This window comes from Carcharodon carcharias, chromosome 5 (genome assembly GCF_017639515.1).
Source record: "Carcharodon carcharias isolate sCarCar2 chromosome 5, sCarCar2.pri, whole genome shotgun sequence".
NCBI classification, from domain to species: Eukaryota; Metazoa; Chordata; class Chondrichthyes; order Lamniformes; family Lamnidae; genus Carcharodon; species Carcharodon carcharias.
This window is the reverse complement of record NC_054471.1, coordinates 25,290,174-25,304,734: the sequence shown is the minus strand read 5'-3', so window position 1 is coordinate 25,304,734 and position 14,561 is coordinate 25,290,174. Positions and strand designations below refer to the sequence as shown.

The 14,561-nt window shown below is 42.1% G+C and overlaps 1 protein-coding gene across 1 annotated transcript in view; it reads right to left on the bottom strand.

Annotated features, from left to right (window-relative positions):
* LOC121277667 (serine/threonine-protein kinase MRCK alpha-like) overlaps positions 1-14,561 on the bottom strand; it is a 715,733-nt gene that overhangs the window by 236,995 nt on the left and 464,177 nt on the right. The window contains exon 15 of the mRNA XM_041187269.1: positions 11,915-12,162. Within this exon, the coding sequence (XP_041043203.1) occupies positions 11,915-12,162 (248 nt within the window). The remainder of the gene's footprint in view (positions 1-11,914; positions 12,163-14,561) is intronic.

Here is a 14,561-nt window from a genome sequence, read left to right as displayed (position 1 = left end):
TTTTCCAAATGGTAATTAATTATGTCTCAGGTTAGTGTTCCTTAAACGTTTGCCGATGTTACAATGTATGGAATACTACACAGTACATTCTGATTGTAGTGATCGATTTATCCAGTGGTCCAAATCTTCACCATGATGGACTAACTAGAATCATTGAATAGTTACAGCACAGAAGGCCCTTCAGCCCATCGTGTCCATGTTTCTCTGCAAGAGCAAATCAGCTAGTCCCACTCCCCTGCCTTTTGCCACCATGACTCTGCCATTTTCTCTTTTCAGGTGCTTATCCAATTCCCTTTTGAAATCCATGATTTTATCTGCCTCCACCATGCTCTCAGGCAGTGACTTCTAGATTTGAACCACTCGCTGTGTAAAAATACTTTTCTTTATATCGCCTTTGGTTTTTCACCATTCACCATATAATCAGTGCCCTCTGGTTCTATGCCCTTCCGCCAAAGGGAACAGTTTCGCTCTACTATTCTGTCCAGACCCCTCATCATTTTGAACGCCTCTATCAAATCTCCTCTCAACTTTCTCTTTTTTAAGGAGAATACCTCCTCTAATCTTTCCACGTAATTTAAGTTCCCTATCATTGGAGTCATTCTTGTAAATCTTTTCTGCAACCTTTAAACAACTTCACATCCTTCCTAAAGTGTGGTGCCCAGAACTGGAAACAATAAAGGTTTATCATAATTTCATTGTTTTTTTTAACTCTTCACCTCTATTTGTAAAACTTAAGATTCCATATGCCTTATTGCTTTCTCAACCTACCCTGACACCTTCAACAATTTGTTCACATACACCCCCAGGTCTCTCTGTTCCAGCACCCCTTTCAGAATTGTACTCTTGTTCTTCCTGCCAAAATATATTACAGTATTTCACTCTTCTCTGTATTAACTTTCATCTGCCATAGGTTCGTCCATTCCACCACCTATGGTTTCTTAAGTCTATCGTTAGCCTCCTCAGTTCACAATACTTCCAATTTATGTGTCATCTGCAGATCTTGAATTGTGCCCGGCACATCCAAGTCTAGGTATTAATATAGATGAAGAAATGTAGTAATCCTGGTACTGATCCCTAGAGAACTCCACTTTATACCTTCCTCCAGTTGAACAACTGTTTACCACTACACTCTATTTCCTGACACTCAGACAACTTTGCATCCATGCTGCCCTGTCCCTTTCATTCCATGTGCTTCAACGTTGCTACAGATAACTCCTGCTCCCCTCACTCCTCTGAACTGCTCTATTTAGTAATAGTATTTTTTAAACGACACTCATAGACATTTACAGCACAGGAGAAGGCCATTGTATCCATACCAGTCAACAAAGATCTGACTTACACTAATCCCATTTTGCAGCGCTTGGCTATTGCCCTGGAGGCTATAGCAACGCAAGTGAATATCTAAATACTTCTTAAATGTTACGAGAGTTTCTGACTCAACCACCCATTTAGGCAGTGAGTTCCAGATTCCCACCACCCTCTGGGTGAAAAAATTTCTCCTCAACTCCCCTCTTAGCCTTCTACCTCTTCCTATCCACCTATGCCCCTCATAATCTTACCCACCTCTATCATGTCCCCTCTCAACCTAATTCATCTTAGCTTCTCTTCCCTCTGAACTACTTTTCAGGATCCCACGCCCCCTGCCAATTTAGCTTAAATCCGCCCCAACAGCATAGCAAACCCCCACCCCCGTGAGGATGTTGGTCCCGTTCCTGTTCAGATGTAACCCGTCCAACTTGTACAGGTCCCACTTCCCCAGAAATGGTCCCAATGCCCCAGGAATCTAAAGCCCCCCCTCCTGCACCATCTCTCCAGTCACGCTTTCATCTGCTCTATCCTTCTGTTCCAATGCTCACTACTACGTGGTACCGGGAATAATCCGGAGATTACTACCTTTGAAGTCCTGCTTTTCAATTTCCTACCTAACTCCCTAAAGTCTGTTTGCAGGACCTCATTTCTCTTTCTTCCTCTGGCTGTTCACCCTCCCCCTTCAGAATGCCCTGCAGCCGTTCTGTGACATCTGTAACCCTGAAGTCACACCTATGGTTGCAGGGCGCCTGTCTACTCCCCTTCTACACTTCTTCCTCCCTCCCTGAGCAGCTGGACCACCCACAGTGCCATGATCTTTTTTCTGGTTGGCCTCCGCAGAGGAACCATCGCTCTCACTGTTTTCCAAGGCTGAAAAATGGTTTGCGAGCGAGATTCCCTCACTACCTGCCTGGTCCCCTTCTTCTGTCTGGCGGTCACCCATTCCCTCTCTGCTTGCACTTCCTGCAGGGTGGCCAAGTCCCGAAAGGTGTTCTCCACAAACAGCCCAGCCTCGTGAATGTACCGTGGTGCCTCCAGCTGCCGCTCAAGTTCCAAAACCCAGAGCTCGAGTTGCTCCACTCGGAGGCACCTCCTGCACATTTGGTCATCCAGACCGCCAGGAGCGTCTAGGACTTCACACATAGCGCAACATGTGCAAATCACGGGACACTACTTTTTACTGATACATAAATTTAGTTCCAAGCTTGTTCTCTGAACAGAACACTACTTAATGCTAACCATTGCTTCAAATAGCTGAGCAGGGGCTGAGGGAAGAGGATGAGCAGCTGATTTATCTGCTGTTTAAAATGTCTGTCATCATTGAGCAGCTCCCTGGGCATCATAGAAATTCAGGACAAACTAATCAGATTTTATCCCTCAACAATTATCATTAAAACAGATTATCTTGTCATTAGCTCATTTCTGCTTGTGGATCCTTGATGTGCACAAATTGGCTGTTGTATTTCCCACATTACAATAGTGAAAACATTTCAAAAGTACTTAATTGGCAATGAAACCCTTTGTGATGCCATGAGGCACTGAAAGGCATTATATAAATGCTTGTCTGTCTTCCTTTAACATCAGTGCAAAATCTGCTTGCTTTCTAAAAACTGGTTTGTGGGTTGGGGTTTGAGGGTTACAAGTGCAGGATAACTACAAGCTGATTCTAGTGCATCTTCCGTTTTGATAAAGAAAGACCAATGTTTTCCAGGTGCTTCAGTGGACTGGAGCACAGAGTGCTGGGAAATGAGTCCACCGTTTCCATTTCCAAAACAGAGACTTGGTAAAGGTGTAGAGTGGAAGTGGTGTTTTTCTCCCAGATGGAATGAGTGTCAACCCACTGCACATGCCCAAACCTCGGTGACCTGCTTAAAAATGTCTGTGCTCCTAGCCAGGGAATGGTATCATTCCTACATTGCAACAGTGACGACATTTCAAAAGTGCTTATTTGGCTGTACAACTCTGAGATCTTGTACACCTCCAATTCTGGCCTCTTGACCATCCCTGGTTTTAATCATTCCATCCTTGGTAGCTGTGCCTTCAGCTGCCAAGGCCCTTCCCTCCCTAAACAACTCCAACTCTTTACTCCTGTCTCTTCTTTTATAATTTTCCTTAAAATCCACCTCTTTGACTAAGTTTTTGGCCATCTCTCCGAATTTCCTTATGTGGTTCGTGTTGAATTTTCTTTGATAATGCTCATTATGAAGTGCCAATGCTAAAAGTGCAACATAAATGTATGTTGTTATTTATATGGATAGTGTATGTTTAATATAAAATACACTATGAACCAAGGACACTCCCCAGGAGTTGCGTGTCACTACTCCATGACTTAACTCAAAGAGCAAGAGTTTACAGCAGTACTGCCACCCTATCTTGAATATCAGCATACCACCCACAGTGCATTTTACAAACATAGATCAAGTGATTCATGAAGTCACAGTTAACTTATAACTTTGAAGTTTCACATCAAGGAGTTCTGCTTCACAGAAGCAGAATGTAATTCATAAATCACAGCTGGGCACATCATATTATCGAATGTGTAAACGTATCCCGCTACAAGATGCAGTGTAGCCACTTGGACTTTTGACTAAGAATGAACAGCATCATTGAAACATTATTCATTACTGTGCAAAGCCTCATATTAACACCTAATCACCAAAAGGAATGATAAATCATTCTGACTGGTGCACAGATAACAAGTCCAATCAAAACCAGAAAAAACATTTAAAACCTCAAAACTGAAAATTAACCAAGAATAAAATATACACAAATTTAATAGATTTTGCACTCAATTGAATAAACAGATGCAACATGAGGAATGATTCAGCGACCACTGGGAGTACAGCCTGAGGCCCAAATTGTGTGCCAGGTGAGTAATGAGCTATATTCAATGGGCATTCATGAGGCCAACTCAAATTCAACTGAAATAAGCTCTTGCAGGGAAAGTGACTAATGAGAGATTTGCAAAATATCACAAAACTTGAATGGGTTACAGCTCAAACCTCCAGGGCAAGTGGCCATATAGAGAGAGGCAAAAAGCATTGGAGCCTTCGTGAAGCCTCAAGAATTACTGCAAAATCTTTTCACCTTGAGGGGAAGGGGGAGGTAAAAAAATGATAGAAGAAATAGAAATCCCAACATGGAAGCACAGGAGGCAAGTGACCCCATTTCTAAATTGAACTCATCTTTACTCTTAACTTAGGCTACACTCGGCTCTGGCCCTTTATTAAGTTTCTCCACTAAACTCCTCACCCACATAGGGTGAAGTATTACTATTACTAGACTGCCACTGCTGGTGATAGTAGTGGAAGCAATGTAAAGAAATGGATTAAATCTTAAAATAGCATAACACAGGGGGAGGCCATTTGACCCATCATGTCTGTGCTAGCTCTTTGTAAGAGATATCCAATTATTCCTGCTCTCCAGTTCCTTCCTCATAGACCTATAAATCACTCCTGTTCAAATATACATCCACATATTGCACAAAGTTAAAGTGCATTCAACTATGTTTCTTCCTACAGGATATTGGCATAATAAGTTCTAAAGCACCTAGTGACAACATTGCTTGAAAATGTTTCCTGGTTCAAATTTTTAGTGTCTCTCTGTCCCAGTACAATTTCAATCAACCCAGGCTAACTGGCAACTTCAAATGAGCCCCCAAGAAGGAATGGGGGTGGGAGGGAAACAGAGAACAATAAAGATTTTCTAAATCCACCAATTGAGTCAAAAAGACATAGTGGACAATTCCTTTGCAGTGATAATTCAGTGACCAAAGTTAATGGGTGAAAAGCTGAATATTGCAAACAAATTCATCATGTCTATTAAGTGGTTCATGATACCCAAATGTGCACCCAACTGAAAGTTCTCACTCCATCTGTCGATATCAACATATCTCGACCATTTCAAATAAACTGTACAGTTAAGTTAAATTAAAATGTCAAACTGCATTTGCTAGTATTACAAAATTACCTGATGGGTCTCTATCCTTGGAGAGAAACAATATCTAACGTCAAATTTAGAGGACAAAAATACATAACACAGCAGGTCCCCTGGGTGCATGAATGGAAATGCCAAACAGGATGGACTTTGATGGTTTAAAAGAATGGGTGTTTGAGTGAAGCTGTACGAGTTTACAGCAAACAGATTTCTAAGGAACAGAGGCCGTTACAGACTCCTGTGAAGATAGCTCAGTCTTTGTGACTGTAGACTTCAATTTAGTTTTCTACTCCATATTGAGAGATTCCGTCTGCAAGGAGAGACGAAACACTCCGTGACCTGCTAGTCCTCCAGCATTCACTCAACATGTGATTCCAATATTACAAATTCTACTTTACAGCAGCATTAACCTGCAGGTTGCAACAAAACTGCTCGAGGACAGCAAGGTATTATTAGCACAGTTACGGCTCTTTTCGTACAGGTCAGTCCCAGGAATTAAGTGTACCAATGTGCCTCCATCTGAAGTGTGGAAATTTGAAGGTGAATTGGTTTTTGGGGGAGGTGTTGCAGGCTGCAAGGCATGGTGGCTTCTTCATATAGTGAAAGAAGTCTTTGCTCACAATGCAATGCATGACTGGGCAGTGGATCAGTGCTTGGGTGTCTGCCTACATACAGTCTACATCAGTGACTTAGATGGGAACAAGTGTAATGCGTCCAAGTTTCTGACGATACAAAGCTAGATAAGAAATTAAGCTGTGAGAAGGATGTAAAGAGGTTACAAAGGATTAACAAGTTAAATGAGTGGGCAAGAACATGACAGATGGAATATAATGTGGAGGTGTAAAATTAACTACTTTAGTAGGAAGAATGGAAAAGCAGAATTTATTTCAACGGTGAGACTGGGAAATGAGTTTCAAAGGTATTTGGGTGTCCTTCTTCACGAATCACAGTAAGTTAAGATGCACATACAGCAAGCAATTTGGAAAGCAAATGTATTTGTTTATTGTTGCAATGTTTTAAGATGGTGGCGGTTTGAAATAAGGCTCTGGTTGGAGAGGGAGATAAAGCCTCCGCACAGTGGTTAGCTGTGTAGGAGTGGCCTGCTTTAGCTTGGCTATATTAACTATAACCTGGTGGTATCCAGCACATCAGTCCTCTTCCTCAACTCCCCACCTTCTATGGATTAGTTCCTCAGCCTGCGACCACGTGGCCTGGAAAGTGAAGGTCGCTGAGTTTGTGTTGCTCAACAGGGGTATTCAATTTGAATACAAGGGCGGGCTGAGGCAGAAAAGCGGTGGTCTCCTCAGCTCAGTGCTTTCTGGAGCAGAGGAATTGCAGGATTTCGAGGATGGCCAACAGACTGTGCCTATCCGGTACAGGAAAGCTTCCCAAAACTTCACATTTTGCCTCATCTCATTCCCTTCAATACACCTGATACAATAGATGTTTTGGAGGACATATTCACGTTATGTATCCATTGGTGTATCTATGCTGGGGAAGGAGCATGAAGACCTAGGACTCTTTCTCTATTTTCCATCTCTATTCTATTTTTTGGCTGTGATGTTGGCACTGCACTATAGCGACACGGGTTGTGGTATTGCTGATGTAATTCTCTCTTTTTGCTTTTGATTATGCATAGGGGGGAATTGCACCCGCAGTGAATTTCCTCAAGGACAATAAAAGTGTATTGAGTCTGTCAGCAGCTATTACTAAGGAATTGGAGCATATAGAGTAAAGAAGTCTTACTACAATTGTCATATAGCCTTGGAGGGCCTACACCTGGAATGCTGTGTACACATTTGGTCTCCTTACTTAAGGAAGAATATGCTATCCTCGAAGGGAGTGCAACGAAGGTTCACCAGACTGATTCCTGGGGAGAAGTGATTGTCCTAAGAGGATATATTGAACAGACTAGGTGTATATTCCCTCTTCCTCTTTCTTAGGCAGCCCCTCGGGGTCGAGGATGGCTTGCCACTCTGGTTTGATAGGTTCTGAAATGGCTGATCTGCAGGCTTTGCCACATGGGGAGAAGGTGGTGTTTGAAGGATTGATTAGAAGGGTTGTTTGGAGGTTTGTCCACTCCCTCTGACCCTCGACTTTTCCTCTGCACATTTCTGATGAAGTCTCTCGATGTGTTTGGTGCCTTCCCGAATGAGCTTCTCCATTTTGGTCAGTCAACAGCCAGGGAATCCTGTGAGTCAGCAGCGGTTTGACCTTTTCAGGGATGCTTTAGTGCATCCCTCAAGCATTTCCATTGTCCACCTGGAAGTCTCCAGCCTTGACTGACTTCCAAATGGAGCAATTGCTTTGGGAGTGTGGTGTCAACCTCGTGTCCCACCAAGCAAAGCTGGTTTTGAGTGATTAGGGCCTTTATGCTGGGTAAGTTGGCTTGAGAGTGGACTGCCTTTCTTGCCACGGGATTTAGAGGATCTTGCGAAGGTACTTCTCCAGTGCTTTGAGATGCCTACAGTTGGCTGCCCAAGTCTTTGAAGCATTTAAGAGCATGGAATCACTGTTGTCTCAGTAAACCATGACCATAGTCTCGAATTTGAGACTCTGGTCTGCCATATTCATTGTCTACGTCCGCCTTCATTGAAAGGAGGCTCCAAAGGTACAGAAAAAGGTTCACATTTTCCAGGATCTCGTTGATGATTTTAATTGACAGGGGGTAGGGAGGGGAGGTGGTGGGGGTGAGATGTTTTGCTGTGGGAGCAGGTTGGAAGAGGACCTTAGTTTTCTGGGTGTTTAGTGAAAGGCAAATTTTCTCATATGCTTCAGAGAGAGAATTGACAATGGCCTGGAGCTCAGTTTCTGTGTGAGCGCACACACAAGTACCATCTGCATAGTGAAGCTCTAGGAAACATTGTGATTGTTTTGACAAAAACAATCAAGAGAAAAAGGACTTAATCGAGCATAAGTGTAAAGCTTTCATTGACTGGAAACATCACATGGCTCAAGAGAAAAGCAGCAGTCCTACAGGTGGCTGAAGGCAGCTGTACAGCATAAAACCCATCTCATAAAGAACAGTCCTGTGCATAGAAAGAGCACAGGAGATCTAACAACTTGTGGATACCAACGACATATACTGTTTTCTTCAATGCTGTCAAGACGATCTATGGCCCAGTCAGCGGCTGAGAGCCAAGCATGGGGGGGGTGCTGATCAAGATTAGGAGGCAGTAAGTGCCTGCTGCAGAGAAAATCTTGAAGAACTCCTCAACTGAAACTCTGTCTTTGCCTCGAATGTCCTGAACTTTATTCCTCAATATCCCGTTCAGCTTGGTCTCAGTACTACCCCAGGCTGAAGCAAAGTTAAAAAAAACCATTCAAAAAACGAGGCCTTTGGAACTGATGGAATCCCTGCTGAAATTCTGAAATACGGTGGAGATACACTCCTGGCATGGCTGCACAACCTCGTATCCCTCATCTGGGTAGAAAGTGCATGCCAGGGGGGTGTCAGGAATGCTGTGGTCATGACTATACTCATGACTATACTCAAGAAAGGCGACATCCAATTGCAATAACTAGAGAAGTGTCTCCCTGCTGTCTGTCACAGTGGCTGAGAAACTCCTTCCAGAGTCACAGTGTGGTTTTCGCTCATCAAGAGATATCATAGACATGATCTTCACTGCACAGCAAATTCAAGAAAGGTATAAGGAGCAACACTGACTGTTGCTCATGGCCTTTTTCAACCTCATGAAAACCTTTGACTCTGTTAACTGCAAAGGCTTATGGGGTATCCTCCTCAAATTTAGCTGCCCTCAGAAATTTGCCGCCATCCTCTGCCTATTCCATGGTGACATGCAAGCTGTGAGGATTCTCACCAGTGGGGCCACTACAAATCCTATCTCACTGAAGCCTGGGGTTAAATCATTAGATCAACTCTCTTCCCCATTTTCCTCACTGTAATACTGCACCTCACCTACAGCAAATTACCCACAGGCGTGGAAAAAATCTATACAAACAGATGGGAAACTGTTCAACCTACGCAGCCTTCAATCCACAAACGAAATCACTTCAGTATACTTTCTCAAGAGTTTAGAAGAATGCAAAGTGACCTCAAAGAAGCATTTTCTGAAGGGGTTTGACAAGGTAGATGCTGGGAGTATGTTTCCCCTGCCTGGGGTCCAGAACTGGGGGTTAGAGTCTCAGAATAAGGGGTTGGCCATTTAGGATTGAGATGATTTGAAATTTCTTCACTCTTAAGGGTTGTGAAGCATTGCAATTGTCTGTTCCAGAGAGCTGTGAATGCTCAGTTGTTGAATATATTCAAGTGAGAGATTGACAGATTTTTGGATATTAAGTGAATCAATAGATTTTGGGATAGTTCAGGAACATGCAACTGAGGTAGAAAATCAGCCATTATCTTACTGAATGGTGGAGCGGGTTCAAGGGGTCAAATGGCCCAATCATGCTTCTAGTTCTTATGTTCTTAGCAGACAATGGATATCATCAATAGCGAGTCCATGCAAATTTGTGGTAAAATTCTCCTAACCGATTAGAGATGCAAGATGGATACAGACATTGTGAGATGTCCAAACTGATGCATCTTTCAAAATTCCTCCCCATAGCTTTAAAGCAGTGTTAAAAAAAAAGTGGAATTTACATAGTACTGTATCACATTCTCAAGATAGTCCAAAATTTCTTTATATCAACTTAATATAGCCACTGTTACGATGTGGACAACACAGCAGTCTATTTATGAACAGCAAGATCTCACAAACAGTAATTGTAATAAATAATTAGTGAATTTGTTCTTTTTGGTGATATTCACTGAGGAAGGAGTACTGGTCAGGACACCAGGGAAACTCCCTGCTCACCTTCCAACAGGAACGATTCAATTAGGAAGAATCTCTCTCTTCCCTCCCACTCTCCCCATGCTCTTAAAATAATGGCTTTCACATAACAACTGATTATCTAATAACTGATAACTACTTCAAAAGAAAAGTCGATGAGGGTAATGTTGTTGATGTGGTGTACATGGACTTTCAAAACTCATTTGGGACAGTGCCACACAACAGACTTGTGAGAAAACTTATTGCTTATGGAATAAAAGGGACAGTAGCAATGTGGATACAAAACTGGCTGAAAAATAGGAAGCAGAGAGTAATGGTCAATGGATATTTTTCGGGTTGAAGGAAGGTTTGTGGAGCTCACCAGGGGTCAGTATTAGGACCATTGCTTTTCCTGATATATATTAATGATCTAGATCTTGGTGTGCAGGGGTCAATTTCAAAGTTTGCGGATGATATGAAGCTTGGGAGTGTTGTGAACTGCGAGAAAGATGGTGTGGAACAAGAGGACATAGACAAGTTGGTGGAGTGGGCAGATAGGTGGCAGGTGAAGTTCAATGTGGAGAAGTGTGAAGTGATGCATTTTGGTAGAAAGAACCTGAACAGACAATATAAAATAAGGGGTGAAATTCTGAAGGGAGTGCAAGAGCAGAAAGGCTTGGGTGTATATGTGCATAGATCATTGAAGGTGGAAGGTCAGGTGGACAGAGCAGTTAATAAAGCATTTAGTGTCGTGGGCTTTATTAATAGGGGCATAGAGTACAACAGCAGGGAGGCAGTGGCGTAGTGGTATTGTCACTGGATTAGTACTCCAGAGACCCAGGGTAATTCTCTGGGGACCTGGGTTCGAATCCCACCACGGCAGATGGTGACATTTGAATCCAATAAACAATCTTGAATTAAAAGTCTAATGATGACCATGAAACCATTGTTGATTGTCGTAAAAACCCATCTGGTTCACCAACGTCCTGTAGGGAAGGAAATCTGTTCTTACCTGGTCTGGCCTACATGTGACTTCAGAATGCCCTAACAAGCCACTCAGTTCTCAAGGGCACAGTGACACCATGAACGAATAAAACAAAAAGTTATGCTGAAATTATATAAGACATTCATAGACCTCAGCTGGAGTACTGGCTACAGTTCTGGATGCCACACTATAGGAAGGATGTGAACACATTGGAGAGTGCAGATGAGGTTTACAAGAATGGTTCCAAGGATGAGAAACTTCAGCTATGAGGATAGATTGGAGAGGCTGGGACTGTTCTCCTTGGAGAGAAAAAGGCTAAGAGGAGGTTTGATAGAGATGTTCAAAATCATGAGGAGGCTGGACAGGGTAGATAGGGAGAAGCTGTTCCCGCTCGTAAAAGGATCAAGAACGAGAGGGCACAGATTTAAAGTGATTTGCAAAAGAGGCAAATGTGATGTGAGAAACAAAATTTTTCACACGAGTGGTTCGAGTCTGGAATACACTGCCTAGAAATGTGGTGGAGGCAGTTTCAATCGAAGCATTCAAGGGGACATTAGATGATTATTTGAATAGAAACAACGTGCAAGGGTACGGGAAAAAGGCAGGGCAATGGCACTAGGTCATAAAGCTCATTTGGAGAGCCAGTGCAGACACAAAGGGCTGAATGGCCTTCTTCTGTGTTATTAAAATTCTGATTGTGAAGAAAGATAATTCATTGGCTGTGAATCACTCTGAGACGATCTGAGGATGTAAAAGGCACTACATAACTAAACATTCTTTCTTTCTTCCTGCATTCATTCTCAAGCCCATGGACATTTCAGCAGGAATCGAATAAACATCCTCAGCTGGTTCAGAAGCCAGGCCCTTCTGTAGGTTTTCAACGGGAGCAAGTTAAGTAAACCTGCATCCTTACCTTTCTCTTCTGGTTTTTTCTAGCTTGTCTTTAAGGATCATTATTTCTTTCTTCAGGGCGAGATGCTGTCCCTCTGCATCTCGTAGTTCCTTCTTCAAGTTCTTGATCTCAGTCATATGCAGGGCTTCCCGTTTGGCCAGCTCCTCCTCGTAGAACACGCTCTTTTTCTCCAGATCAGCTTTGAGCTTTGTCACTTCCTGCTGATGCTCCGTACTGCTCACACCAGGGGAACGTCCAATCTGCTTTTTCTGTTAACAAAATATATTCAGAGATATAAAAGTACAGTTGGTTACTTTTTTATACTGCCTAATGTAAAAAAAAACTAAAATTGTCTTATTTTATTTATGACTATCCTTGGGTTCACCACTTCAATTTGAGTTTTATTACTTATAGGCAACAGAGAGGCCAAAATCAACCGTAACCAATTCAGACATAAAGACGTCAAGTTTATTCTTTATCTGGTGTAACTTACATCTGAAGTCCAACTTGGACAATCTTGCCACCAAGAGCTGGCAGTAACTCTTTCGAGTACAAACACGTTTCCATCTGTTCCTATTCAGATGAAGTTACATTGTTTCATAGTTTGCCATTGTGAGATTTGAACTCTTGATAATCTTTTAAATGAAAACAATTAAACCAAATCAACAAAATTGGGATAAATCAGGCACAGCCCCTAATTCAGGTCAGAAACATGTAACTCTTTCAAGTACAAACCCGTTTCCATCTGTTTCAGATGAAGTTACATTGCTTCCTAGTTTGCCATTGTGAGATTTGAACTCTTGATAGTTTGCCAGTGTGAGATTTGAACTCTTCATCTTGGGGTTACAAACCCGGTACCATAACCACTTGGCTATTTAGGCCAAGCTAAAATTTAAAGGACCCTTACATATAATGTAACTCTTTTGAGTACAAACCTGTTTCCATCTGTTTCAGATGAAGTTACATTAATTGCCATTGTGAGATTTGAACTCTTGATACTCTTTTTGAGTAAACCTGTTTTCATCTGTTTCAGATGAAGTTACATTGTTTCATAGTTTGCCATTGTGAGATTTGAACTCTTGATCTTGGGGTTACAAACCCAGTATCATAACCACTTGGCTATTTAGGCCAAGCATAAGATTTCTGTGACTGTTGTAACTCTTTCGAGTACAAACACGTTCCCATCTGTTTTTCAGATGATGTTACATTGTTTCATAGTTTGCCATTGTGAGATTTGAACTCTTGATCTTGGGGTTACAAACCCAGTACCATAACCACTTGGCTATTTAGGCCAAGCCAGTAGTTAAGCTCATTAAAATTATACTTAATTGCTCATTAACATTCCCAGTGCAGTACTTCTAGCAAGCACCTGACTGATCTCTGCTGGGATAATGCTGAACTGTCTGTACTTGAACTCTATTTTTTCTGCTTCTACCGAATGAGAATAAGACCTGGGAACCGAAGAAAAGCAAAAACACTTCAAACTATTAAATGCTCTGATTAGGGGGCTACTTTTCAAATGAAGATCCCCAAACACTAGTAGGTCATGCAAATAAACCTTGGATCTGGCTTTCAAAATGATCAGGTTTGCTTATTTTTCTGCATTTGTAAACTATAATAGTGTATTTATTACTTGTGATGTATTAATTAAAAAAAAGTTTCTCACAAATGATAGCACCTTGTGGGATAACAATATTTTCAGGGGGGTCCCATGAGTATTAATATTTACAGGAGGCCTATACAACTACATTTGAAAACTGCTGGATTCTGAGTTCGAAAAGTGTCAGTTTCTAAAGTAGGTTATACTTCAGCTAATTTATTATCTATTCTTTGTACACTGATTCCTTTTTCTTCTTCGGCTGTCCCTTGGGGTTGAGGATGACTTGATTCCACACTAAAAATGTGTCAGGTGACTGAAGAGTCCAATGTGTGTCCTACAGTCTCTGGTCACAGCAGATTTAAGGTGATTCAATAAAAATCTGGAATTAAAAGACTAATGATGACAATGAAACCATTGTTGATTGTTGTAAAAACCCATCTGGTTCATTAATGTTCTTTTGGGAAGGAAATCTGTTGTCCTTAGAAAAACAGAGTTAATCTTTCGAGTCAGTATGATTCTTCTTCAGAGTCATACGAACTCGAAATGTGAACTGTGTTTCTCTCTCCACAGATGCTGTTAGACCTGTTGAGTTTTTCCAGCATTTTCTGTTTTTGTTTCAGATTTCCAGCATCCGCAATATTTTGCTTTTAATCTGCTGTCCTTACCTGAACTGGCCTACATGTGATTCCAGGCCCACAGCAATGTGACCGACACTTAACTGCCCTATGAAATGGCCAAGCAAGCCACTCAGTTGTATCAACCCGCTACAAAGTGGGTGTACCTTCACCACATGGACTGCAGCGGTTCAAGAAGGCAGCTTACCACCACCTTCTCAAGGGCAACCAGAGATGGGAAGTAAATATTGGCACAGCCAACGGAGCCCACATCCTATGAATGAATTTTTAAAAAACGTCACAGGTGGGGGAGACAGTGGTAGGAGTAATGGGTGGATGGTGTGCCAGGGCTGCCATGTGCTCCTTTCACTGGCTTCAAGACTGAGATAGATTTTTAATCAGTAAGGGAATCAAGGGTTATGGGGAAAAGCAGGAAAGTGGAGCTGATCGAGCG